This window comes from Electrophorus electricus, chromosome 2, assembly GCF_013358815.1.
Source record: "Electrophorus electricus isolate fEleEle1 chromosome 2, fEleEle1.pri, whole genome shotgun sequence".
Classification (NCBI taxonomy): domain Eukaryota; kingdom Metazoa; phylum Chordata; class Actinopteri; order Gymnotiformes; family Gymnotidae; genus Electrophorus; species Electrophorus electricus.
The window spans coordinates 15,965,857-15,978,296 of record NC_049536.1 but is presented as its reverse complement, the minus strand read 5'-3'; the positions used below and the strand labels follow the sequence as shown (position 1 = coordinate 15,978,296).

Below are 12,440 nucleotides of genomic sequence, written 5' to 3'. Positions count from 1 at the left end.
GGACAGTTTTCATTTTTACACACTTGCCATTGCAGTGTCTTTTTCCATTGCATTGTTCAGTCTGGTGTTGCTGGTACAGAACTGTGTGAAGAACAGGACCCTTGGTCTACACCAGCATGCAAGAGTCACTGAAGCATTATCTGAATTATCTGAAATATTGAAAATATGTTTCTAATTAATGCCATTTTTAAATAAAGTTTCTCTGTTTTTCACATCTGTAGCGCCTCAGTTAGCTTTAATAAAACTATTCATCAAAATTAAATAATAACCATATTACCTCACAGTAGCCTATTTAAATTTTTTATTTTTATTTTTATGAAAAGCAGGTGTTTTTGTGCTTTCAGTCAAGTAGAAATTAAAGACGTCTATTCTATTCTATGCTTTTACTCATTTTTCCAGGGGCATCTCTAATTTCACTCTGATTTCACTCAAGGACAGAATTTGTCTACTACATCCACTGCTGGAAGGCGAATATGTTTGAATATGGCAAACTGTTGTGGAAGTTTATGTGGATGTCTGTGTTTATATGAGCACGCTTTTACAAAGCGCTAGGACGGCTCATTTTAAAAGTTTCATTTAGTTCCATGTGTTTTGTAAGCAAATTGTACATACATAAGTGTATTTTGCACCATTTTGCACCATACAGCTTCTCCAATTTCCCAACTATATTGACCTCACCAATGCGTGCACACACACACACACACAGGTGCTTCATCATCTGATAAGTGGGTTCAGCTGTTCCAGCCATACACCTAAAAATCAATCTCACTCACTGTTGATCAATTACGTATTCTTACCATATTGTGCACATATTGTGTTAAATGTATTTGGCGGTACATTTTGGGCTATTTTCCACTAAAACCAAGAAACAGATCAAATGCATTCTATTGAATTATAAATGCATGATTATTTTGCAAAATAAATGCATCTTCCATTTTATGAATTAAAAGTACATATGATGAATTGTTCTCCTCTGTGTTTTGCTTTGATACAGGATAAAAGGGTTATATTTAATTATGCTCTCACTGCTAATTACAACACCCATATAATTATAGACTTGTTCTATAGATTAATGAAACTGTTGGCAATTAAGTGCCCTTATAAACAATTTGTGCCAAATTTGTAGTGCTGGATACTGCCAGGCTGGGTGTACTCTAATTTTTGTCCCTGTGTTTTTCATTTTATGATTTGTAGTCGATGTAGCCATATCAGAAAAATTAGATATTATTCTAAAGCCTTGTTTAGCAAAAGCTTTTCACTTTAAAATAGTGCCTCTTCAATCCAAGGACCTCTATACTACACATTTTAGCTGACAGTGCTGGCAGCATCCCCAGTCCTGGGAAAACACTGAACAAGGAGTGTCAAACGCCAGTCCTGGAGATCTGCCTCCCTATAGACTTTAGTTCCAACCCTGATCACACCTCATCAACTTCACCAAGTCCATTAGTAACTCCTGGATATTACAGCCAGGTATTTGGAATTTCAGGGTGGTTGCAGAATGGTAGATCTCCAGAACCAGACCTTGGCACTCACATTTTCCAATCTCTTTCATCTGGCTTTCACCCATACTGGAAAGCTTGTTACTGACCATTGCTGTAATTTTGGCCAGCCACGTAGTCAAAGGAAATATGATGGCAACTAACATATAAACAGCTAGAAACTAAGCAGAGCTACGGAAAGACCGCTGGTTGCAGAGGGATCATCTTTGGGGCTTTCACACTGAGCCTCTGAATAAAGGGGTGGCAGCCTGCGTCTAACCCAGGTCAATGAATATTTCTAACCCACGTCAGTGGATATTTCTAGCACAGTTCAGAGGATATTTGTAATACAAGTCAATAGATATTTGTAACTGTTACGATCAGTTCCGTGTTTTCCCTGTCATGTGTTTAGTTCCGTTCCATAGTTTCGTTTTGTCCTCACATTGTTTGATTGCGCACACCTGTCCCTCGTTTCGAGTTCATGTATTTAAACCCTGTTGTGTGCCTTGGTCGTGGCTGTTCATTGTTTGCGTGTTGGAATGTGTTATGGTTGGTTCTTTGTACTTTGTGTGTATCTTAGCGTTCGTGTTTCCTAGCCTTGAGTTTTCCTTTGCCTTAGTTATAGGCTGCTTTCCCGTGTGCATTCGTGTGTTTCTTTTGTTTAATCATGTTTCCCCTATGCTCTCCGTGTCGGCTCTATGACCCTGGACTGCCTAAACGACTGATTTTGGATTTGCCCGTTATAAATCTCGCTCCTCTCCGCACATGCCTCCGCCTCCTCACCGCTCGGCGTTACACTAACATAGTTCAAAAGATGTCTCTAACACAGGACAGTGGATATTTATCACAGAGGTCAGTGGATAAACTCACTGGGTATTTCTAACCAAGGTTACAAAGTGTATAAAGGTTAGGTTATATGTAGGTAGCTTAATTGTCAAATCAAAGCGATGCAGTTCTGTTCTGAAAATAGTTGTTAGCTTTTGGTTTTATGTTGAGCTAGTAGTAATCAAAGCTTACCTCTTTAATGGCAGTCTTCAATGTCATAGACAGTGGACGTTATATGCTTATTAATGACATGGATGACAAATACCAGTTTAAAGTGTTATTCAGTAACTGACCCAGGTTTTGGCATGTCTCCACCCTAGGGCTTATAAATGTCGTCTGTTCAGTGTAAAGCAATTTAAAGCCATCTTGCATGTGTGGGTTAACCCTGTGGAAAAAGGATATCAAAACCAAGGCTGTTGTCTTTGTTCTAAGGACACACTGAAGAGCGGCCTTGAAGGGTTTAATCCATTTGAGCTCTTGCTTAGTCATTACACTTGCCTTTATTTTCTTTGTAATAAAACAAATTCAAGTAATAGGTCCATCGCAGAGTTCCAAGGAGACCAGATAAAGTGAAAAAGCAATGAAAACAATGTTTATATTCTCAAGCAAAAGCTAATTATCACCCCATGAAGTCATATTTATATTCAAAGTGTTTCTCTTTACATTGTTTATCACAGAGTACATTCAGAGCCACACAACTGATACCTCTATGCTGAAGCTTCAAAGAATATTCACAAGTGAAAAAGTCCTTGTTAGCAAGTTATGAGGCATTATATATATTATGCCAATACTTCACACTTTTCATTAGTCAATCCTGGACTTTGCTGTGGTGTATGGTGCTGTCTCTGAAACAGAAAGCACCAAAGGGAGCCCATCACAGCCACCTGTGCAAAGTCTCAGTGAGACACAGAATCGCAGCGTGACCAAGAGCTAAAGTGAAATTTATTCAATTATCTGGGGTGTGAAAGTCAGCATTAATCACATCAGCAACAGAATACCAGCACGAGAGAGGTTGTGGTCTCTCCATGCTTTGATGCTTTTTACTGTGGTGGGAGGGAGGGAGGGAGAGAGAGAGAGGGGAGATCAGTCTTCTGGAATGCCCCCTCCCTAGCTCCAACACTTCTTCCCTGTCAGTCATTTTGAATAGTTATGAAAAAATGAATATGGAGGAGAGCAATAACAAGACAAATGAGGACATTCTAATAAAACTGCATGCGCACTGGAAGCAAAATTTGGTTTGCCATGTTCCTTTGAAGAGGGAAATCATCTAAAACTATGTCATTGTTGCTGCTGAGGGTGAGCATCTATGTATTCTGTTGTGTAGTGGGGAGATGCTGCAAGTGCCTTTGGGTTCAAGGTTGATTTTAAAATGCTAGAATATTTGTCATAAAGCACACATTAGGTTTTTTAGTACAGAAGTGTGTTTGGCATGCTCTCTCTTAATAAATGCCAAGTTATGAGGCAGTTGTGGTTGTGTCTTTGTAGTTTTCTTTTTTGCTTTCTAAGAATAAGAATAAGAATGCCTTACAAAAGGTCTATATGCAATTCTTAAAATTCTGCATTTAGATTGACATGGATACACAGAATCCTATATCAAGGTTTTCACTCTGCAGTACAATTTCCTGTTCCGACGCACCTGATTCAACTTGTGAAGGGCTTGATAATTAGCTGAAAGCTAGAGTGAGAGAATTATGCAGTTCGTCACCTGCAGTGTAAACATCCAAGAACATTACCACAAAGGGGTTCTGAGCCAAACAGCAAACTGTAAACTATTTTGGGCCATTTTCATATTGGAGAACACGCACCTGTTGTCTCATCAACATATGTTAGTTACTGCAGTACTGAACTGCCCACTGGATATTTAGTTTAGTTTTTAGATATTTAGTGTTTAATTAATATGGTATATTAACACAAATTCATCTGCAACAAATGCATAATACAAATGCTCAAAGTATTCAATAATGTAGATTAAAGCAATCATGAGAGTCAGCTTGGCAGAAGTAGTCAGAGTTGAGAACTAAACAGTTGATTGTGCTAATTGCTTTATCTTCAGTAAAAATTAAATGGAAAAGCAAGTTAAATTGGAAATGTGGGGTATGTAATAAATGTGAAAATCTCAGAATTTCCTTTTTGTGAGGCTGTAATTGTGTGTGGGCATAAGGAGTCAAAATGTGGATAGCTACAGCTTCTATGATCTTGGACTGAAGTTTATAATCACTACACTGAATAAGACCATCACAACACAGACAAAAAGTCTTTGAAGACAGTCAGTGGTCAAAAATCGATACATAGCGCATGAGAGTCTGATCATTAGGGAACTTCTTTATATTCTTCACACATACATTCAAGACCTAAAAAGATGACATTTCAAAAGTTCTGTCATCCAGCCATGACCATATTTACGCAAGCTATCAGCATGATCACACTCAACAAACACAAGCATATTACATAGGGGGTTCATTTAATTGCTCACGACACACCTGAGCTCACTGGGTTACATCGCTTTAATTTCAAGGGCCGCAGACACTGCTCTGATGGAGGGCTCTGCAGACTAAGCCAGTGATTTTTCCCTTTAAGTTTTAATGAGATCCCAGCTTTAGCGCTTTCATCAAGGTCTGCCCGAAATAATGAGTAAGAGAGTCGGAGCTCTTCATTCCAGGAGGCCTTTTCATGACACAAGATGTCTGTGCTCGATTGGATTTGTTGGGCATGACGTGAGGTTGACGGCAGCGACACAGATGATATTTTCAGTAGGAATATGGCAACCACTGAAGTCATCAGCATTTCAGGATGGAGCTCTGCTCCTGTGAGTCGCTTCGATGCTCCAGCTCAGTTCGTTCAAGCAGTCAGTCAAGAGATATTTTGATGATTTGGTTCGCCACACTTGCAGTCAGTCAGTAAAGAAAATGGAATGTAAACTGCTTTGAGTTTTATACCAATAATTTATTTATTTTTTCTCTGAGTAGCACACCTAGAACACTTTGACCAGGCTACAACATGGTCAGCTACACTGGTGATGCACTGGTGAAGGGTAGAGGATCGAGAAGTGAGCATAAATGCACAGTTGTTCACCACAATGTGGAGAAGAAAAACGAGTCATTGCAGAGAGCAGAAAGCACCATATTCTTAGGCACAACAACACTGAGGAAGTTCAGGACTGCTAAAAACCTTCAGAGACACCCCATACCATCAGACTCCAATACAGCTAATCACCTTGTTTGGCATCAGAGGTGAAATGATATATGAGTGGAAATTTGACAGAATATGCTGTATAGTAAACAATGAGAAATGGCCATGAATACTGCATGTCAATGGTGTCATCAATACTGCATCAGACAGCTTTTGACCATTGTATTGTAAACCTTTTGGGTTCAAATAAAACATTTATCTCAGAATATGAAGGAAAATGAATATTTACAGTACATTTGAGAGCAGACAAAAACAGTAAAAAGCTGCATAAATGCATAATGAAAAATTCTCTGAAAAAAGTACTCTGAAAAACACAGACTGTTAAAAATGATTGAAAACTAATAAAATTATTGTAAAGGGCAGTGACATCAGAATGTCAAACACTACACGGTTGTTTTAGAAGCCCCATCAGTCTTATGCAAATGTAGAAAAAGTCTGCAGTGGTCAAATACCTTCAGTTAATAGATAAAAAAGCTTAAACATTCAATCACTGTTATGTCTCACTCAAAACAACGTCCACGTTGAGCGAAACATCTCCACAAGGAGTCATTCCAAATTTACAAAACGTGAAAAATAGCTCAATTTGCACAATATAAAACTGTCATGTCCATGTCCCAGGAGGTCAGTGCAAAAGATCGTGGGCTCAGAGCGAGCCTTGCTGGGGCCCCAAGGCACCTACACGGTTGTGACGGACAGGAAGGCGTTGTGCACTTTTGTGCCGTCGGGCGCCCTGGCACCGTGACTCACCAGCTCCTGGATGGTCATCCAGTTGTCCAGGATTTTGCGGCTGCGCTTCTTCAGCATCTTCCTGTGGCTGAGCTCCAGCACGCTGACCTCGGCGCCAGCTGCCTGCCGCAGCCACTCCAGACGGCAGCGCTGCATGAACTCGCGGCGGCGGCGCTGCTCGCGAGCGCGGGCCAGCTGCTGCTTGCGCTCCTCCTTGCTCCAGTAGCGGCCCATCTTTAGCTCGCTGGCCGCATCGTCGTCCGTGGTCATGCCGCCACTGCGCTCCTCACGGATGCGCAGGGCACGTTCGCGCAGGATGCGGTCGCGAGCAGGCCGGCGGGCGGCGGCACGAACCTTCACCTTCCACTCCAGACGAGCGGCTGCGGCAGCGGAAGGGGGCGGAGCCAGGGGCGGCGGTGAGGGCCGCCCACGCAGGCCCAACAGGCTCAGCTGACTCGGCGAGCACTCCAGGGAGGAGGACGAGCGCTGCTGTTGCTGCTGTTGCTGCTGTTGCAGCAGTTGCACATAGCTCTGGTAGTGGCGAGTGGCGTGGGCAGGGCCAGGGGCAGAATTTGGGTGGTGGGGTGGGGCGGCCGGCCGGTTCCGCCTCCGTGCCCGCTCGCAGCGTTCGTCGTCAGCTGGGAGGGCGGGGTCAGACTCAGATGGGTTGCTGGGGCTCTGTTCCAGGCTGCTGGACAGGGCCTGGCCTGGACCCTGCGAGCCTGGGCTGGTGATGGGTGTTTGTGGGACTGGGGTGACCTTACCATGGGTGGGTAAGGTCTTACTGTGAGTGCAGGAATCATGTGTGGTTAGGGTGCTACTCCGTGAAGCACCCTGGGTGTGGACACCACGCAAACTCCTCTGATGGGCCTGGCTGGCATGCCGCTGAAGCGAGTGCTCTGGTGAGCCCTCAGTGCCCAGCGGCGTGGAGCGCGAGCTCTCTGCCGTGTTGTATGCACTCGAGCTGTCCTTGTCCTTGGATTTCTCACTCGCTGCTGCCCTCTCTGGCTGCTCGGTGATGTCGGCCAGCTTGGCCCCACACACGCGACCTTCCTGGCCCGGCCGTCCGGGGCCTCGCACGGCCCTGCGCAGCCGGTGCGTCTGCATGAGGCTCTGGCACTCGCGCTCGATGCTGCGCAGCTCCTCGTTCAGCATGCGCAGCTCGCGCTCCATGCCCACGCCGCCACCCGCCTGCTCCGTCACGCTGCACGCGATGGTGCTGCTGCGGCGGTACACCAGGCCACACTCGCGCCCGTTCCGGATCTGACACTTCAGCTCCAGCAGTTGCCGAAAGCGGTCTCTCTCCACACCTGCCTGGCTCCGCCCACCCTCCTGGCCTGCCACTTGATTGACCAGGCCTGAGGTTTCCGTGGGAATAGAATGAGGCTCCGCCTCCCACCGGTGCCGTGTGTGCTTTTGAGTCCTTATTTGGGCGTGTGGCTCGGCACTCTCCTCGCCCCCTCGGCCCACCCCGCTGTCTTTATCCTGCAGGCTGGAGGAACAGGTGGCTGTATCTGTGGCTGCATCGTCCTCCTCCGGCATCTTGGACTACAAAGAAACAAACAGTCCCATCATCTGGGGGAGGGGCTGCTATGAAAAGGAGAAACACATCTCATGCTGGGTTTGCATGTTACGTCTCACTCACTTGCTTATTACAGTTGGCCATCTGAAAGATCTCCTCTTTTCTCTGCTCTTCCAGGATCTCCATCTTTAGCTCCTCCAGATAGTCATGCTGTTCCTCATCCAACCAGCCTTCATCCATCTGGAAGAGGAGACAATGACTAGGCTAGATGATTTAGACCCAGTATGCAGACTTTGCCTGGGTTATAAGCAATACACCATATGTTACTCAAGCATAATAGAGTAATTATGAATAAATACCAAATAGAAATACCACTGGAAGTACCAGTACCAGTAAATGTGTGAGTGGTACTTAGCCAGTAGCTAAAATTCGCTTTACATGCAGTTAAAATAAATCTACATGCTGACTGGTTGCATGTTCATTCTTTTTTTTTCCTGCAATCATGGCCTTTCACTGTCAGTACACCATATCTTCAAAAGTGGAACAGGTTCTGAAAACTGGCTGAGAAGCTGCTGAGAAGCTGCACAACTCCAGGCAACTAATAAAACCGCAGTGCACTAATAAAAGCCCACCAGGAATTAAACAAATGAAAGTTAAAAGAAAGCCTTATGGCTCTAGTCACATGAATCTGGGTTTTCTTCGATCCCTTTGAACAAGGTGCAGATTACTTTCCCAAACCCCTGCCCATCACCAGCCTGCAGACTTAAATCAGTACTGAGCAAAAGGGCAAAGAACACAGAGCAGACTATCCAAAAAAAAATCTAATGAAAAATCTGTACTGGAAGACTATGAGAAGAGGGCTCAGCAATTTTTGTTCAGTGGACTTGTCGAAATGGACATGTAGTACATTAAATCTAGAGAATTTGCCACGGACGCCCTGCCCTCAGGAGTGGTGGCTCTGGTTCATTTTGAGGTGTGGATTAAACACCTTTGCATTTCGAGTTGTCTTCTGTCTATGAGCAGTATGTACAGTATATCTCATTAGGTGAATGCGTGGCTCCCTCCTCGTTATCCTACGATGAACACCAAGAAGCAAGCAGAGTGGTCAGAGTCTGCTGGCTCACCTGCGCTCCTGGCCTGGTCACGAGCAGTACAACATTCCTGGTGTCTTCGTTACAGAGTATCGCCACAGCCTCGTTCCTGTCCTGCACATCGTGGCCATTTATCTGGGGAAAACCACAAACACACACACACACACACACACACACACACACACACACACACACACACACACAGAAAGAACGATAACGACGGACCACAATTACTATCCAAACCACACCGAATCATTGACAAAAGCAGAAGAAAGGCATCCCCATTTCAAAGTAAATAAATAGAGGCACGCACACAAACACACATGCACACATGGATTCAGCTCCCATCCTGAGATAAGAACCCCTGCTCAATTAAGAATGTGCGAGGCAAGTGGTTAGGAACGCATTACAGGGGGCGTGGCTCTATCCCCGGGAGCCTCATGCGTTCATAAATGCAGCACACGGTCAGACACACAATTAACCGAGCTCTGACAGGTGGCATTCATCTCTCCCTGTATAACGTAATGGGACTGTCACAAAGAGATAATAGAGGTGGTAGTGGGAGTGAGACAGAGTGATAGACTGCGACAGAGAGAGAGACAGAGAAAGAGAGAGAAATGTGGTGAACTCACAAGTCACATATAGTCCCACTCTGATCGCTTGTACTCAAAGTCCGAATATATCCTCACCTCTAATTACTCCACACCATACACCCTTTGCTTTCCCCAGATATCTATATAGACTAGCTTGGCACATGTTCTAAACGCTCAGGTGCCGGCAGGAATGCAAAAATTAGTTCCATGCATGCGATCCAGGCGCTGCTGTCTGAGCCCCAGGATATCTCAAATGTAGGTGTAATAGAACCAGCAGATGATGGAAATACCTTTCTGAAACCTTTATATGGGTTATACTGTGTGTGTGTGTGTGTGTGTGTGTGTGTGTGTGTGTGTGTGTGTGTGTACGTGTATGAAGGATTGTGTGCATCAGTGTGAGTGGGGGCGCTTGTGTGTGTGCATGCGTGAATGTGTGTGTATATGAAGGACTGGGTTCATCAGTGTGAGTGGAGGCATATATGTGTGTTTATAAAGGATTGTGTGCATCAGCGTGAGTGAAGGCATATGCGTATTTGTTGGTGTGCGTGTGCGTTCCTGTGCATGCAAATATTTCCGTCAGCAACATTGTGGTAGGAGTTCTACCTGCAAAATTCGATCTCCCTCTCTGATGCGTCCATCTCTGGCAGCTATGCTGAGGGGGCCAACCTAGAAAATATCCAGGAGAGCCGACATTAGCTCATGTGACCATACTCAGCTTTTAATCTTCTCCAGTGTGGCATCTGAGAGTACAATATGCCATGTGATACTTTGATGCTGATTGAATTTGACAGATCTTTCTTTCCAGATCGCACACACACAAACACACACACATATATATATATATATATATATATATATATATATATATATATATATATATATATATATATAATTTTCATAATTTCTTACAGCATTCTGCTCAAATATGCCTTTCATTTATTCACCTTGTCATGTCAAGTTGTGAAATATCACCTTTTATGAAAATAATCAGTTGTTGCTTCATACATTGTTAAAGAAAGAAAGCATGACAGCTGATTACATTTGTCAAAAAATGAAAATCAAGAGCAATATTGACAGTGAAGTGCAGGAGCTGCCCCATGTCATTTTGACTCCAAAAACTCCAGATCTGAACATCGTCAACATCTGCGCCTCTTCAAACATCCCAGTGGATATGCTTATGAACTTCTGATTTTTCTGTCTGATTATTCAATATTTCACCAGCCCTGAAATGATCTCTGGCTTTGTTCTAAGAATTCAAATTGGGTGGGGGGGTTACAGCAAGTGCAGCAGAAAAGTCGGGGAGGAATGAAGAAGAGCAGAAAACCACCGAGCAGTGACACACAAACATCATATTTATACATGCATTTTTAATGAGCCGAATTAGCATATTCCCTCTTCTCCCCCTCAGAGGTGTATAAATAGAATATGTTTGTAGGTTGGCATGTTGTTTACGAGCTGCTCTCTGCAAGGGATGTGAGAGAGGTGGTAAAAATCTTTTTTTTAGGTGCTTCTAAAACCATTCTGATGTTAGATGTACTGTATTTACATATTTCAAAGAGAAATGCGCAGTAACAGCAGGTTGGATCTGCTCGACAAGAGAGCAGTTCTTCCACTAGAATGCCTTCTTTGCTCCTGCGCTTCTTAGTTTGTGGGTAATGTGTCGAAAACAGCACCGGGAGCAAGTAATCCATTATCCTCCGCAGGAGACAAGAGGAGTTTCGCTCCTAGCTAATTAAAATCCTCAGCTAAAACACAGGAAGGGTAGGGGTGGGAATGTGAAATTGCATTTCGACTCGACTTCCTCCCTGCACGCATGGCTTTGTCTCGGTGGATAATTTGACGGGTGTTGTGACTTCACAAAAGCAGAGACTGTTGCAGAGATCTGGAGTTAGAGAAGGGCTGCAGCAACAAAAACAAGGACTGGGTATCAAAAAGAACTCCGGCTTATCTTTTAATTGCATTACCGGGGAAACAGCTTCTGCGGTTGCATTAATTTGATACCTTGAATCTGAAAGGTCGCGTAAGACCTATGCTGTTCAGTGTTGTGTAAAATATTGTCAAAATTATCATAAATGTAATATAGAATGCAAACTCCCTTTCTCAGTTGGGTCATTTTTATGTATGTATGTTTACGGGCCAGAGGTTATTACCTGACTGACATAGATAGCTGTGTCCTCTTCATCATCGGTCCTGTAGCAAAGTGTAAGGCCCAACTTCTCCTGGCTATTCAGACGACACAACTCAACCTCCTGGCACAAAATATCAGGCATGAAATCCAAACATCCATCCATCCATCCCTAAAAAGTCTTAATGTTCAAAATGAGAACACATGTATCACTATTATAAACATTATAAAACATCATTCTTCAAAACGGCAGCAGTGAGTAAAGCCTGAAAGGGCCCTATACATCACAAATCACTTAATGAGCTCTTTTATGATCGTTAATGTGAATGACAGTGCAAGTAACAAGTGATCTTAGACCATTTTAAACCCTCTATGACCAGCTTCATGATGCGCCTCAGACCAAAATATTGCCATTTAATGGTATGCTATATTATATCAGCCTACCTTGGAGTAATGTTTTAGTTAATGTGATCTCAAAATCTAAATCCTATGGAGATCTGAGAGTAAAAAATGCTAAACTTTGTGTAGCATAATGTAAGACGAGATATGCAGGATAGTCTGAGTACTGAATTAATCAGGTAGACCCATGAAGGGCATGTCAGAGCTGCCATCCTAGCCATGAAAAGTAAGGCCAGTGGCGTGTTTGAGTGGCGTTCATCTGACAGAGGACACCGTTTAGCCACAGCCAAGAGCTCGGCAGTGCTAACAACCCTGAGCTGTGCTTGCTGGACCAGAAAGAGGCTATTTATCAATCTGACAGAGCCACCCAGCCATACATGGTCAGAGGCGGCTCCAGACGCAACCAGAACTGTACTCAAACATGTATGGATATACGAATGACCTCTCCTTCCATTTCCGAAAGTTCACAGTGCTAAAACCATTATGAGATGG

At 43.8% G+C, this 12,440-nt stretch overlaps 1 protein-coding gene across 1 annotated transcript in view; it reads right to left on the bottom strand.

The window, feature by feature from the left end:
• Positions 1-5,100: 5,100 nt before the first annotated feature.
• The window catches only part of pdzrn4 (PDZ domain containing ring finger 4), a 30,599-nt gene continuing 23,259 nt past the window's right edge, over positions 5,101-12,440 (bottom strand). Inside the window, exons 4-8 of the mRNA XM_027011085.2 lie at positions 11,575-11,673; positions 10,028-10,090; positions 8,865-8,966; positions 7,864-7,980; positions 5,101-7,766 (exon numbers count right to left, since the gene is read on the bottom strand). Of these exons, the coding sequence (XP_026866886.2) occupies positions 6,168-7,766; positions 7,864-7,980; positions 8,865-8,966; positions 10,028-10,090; positions 11,575-11,673 (1,980 nt within the window). The 3' untranslated portion in view covers positions 5,101-6,167. The remainder of the gene's footprint in view (positions 7,767-7,863; positions 7,981-8,864; positions 8,967-10,027; positions 10,091-11,574; positions 11,674-12,440) is intronic.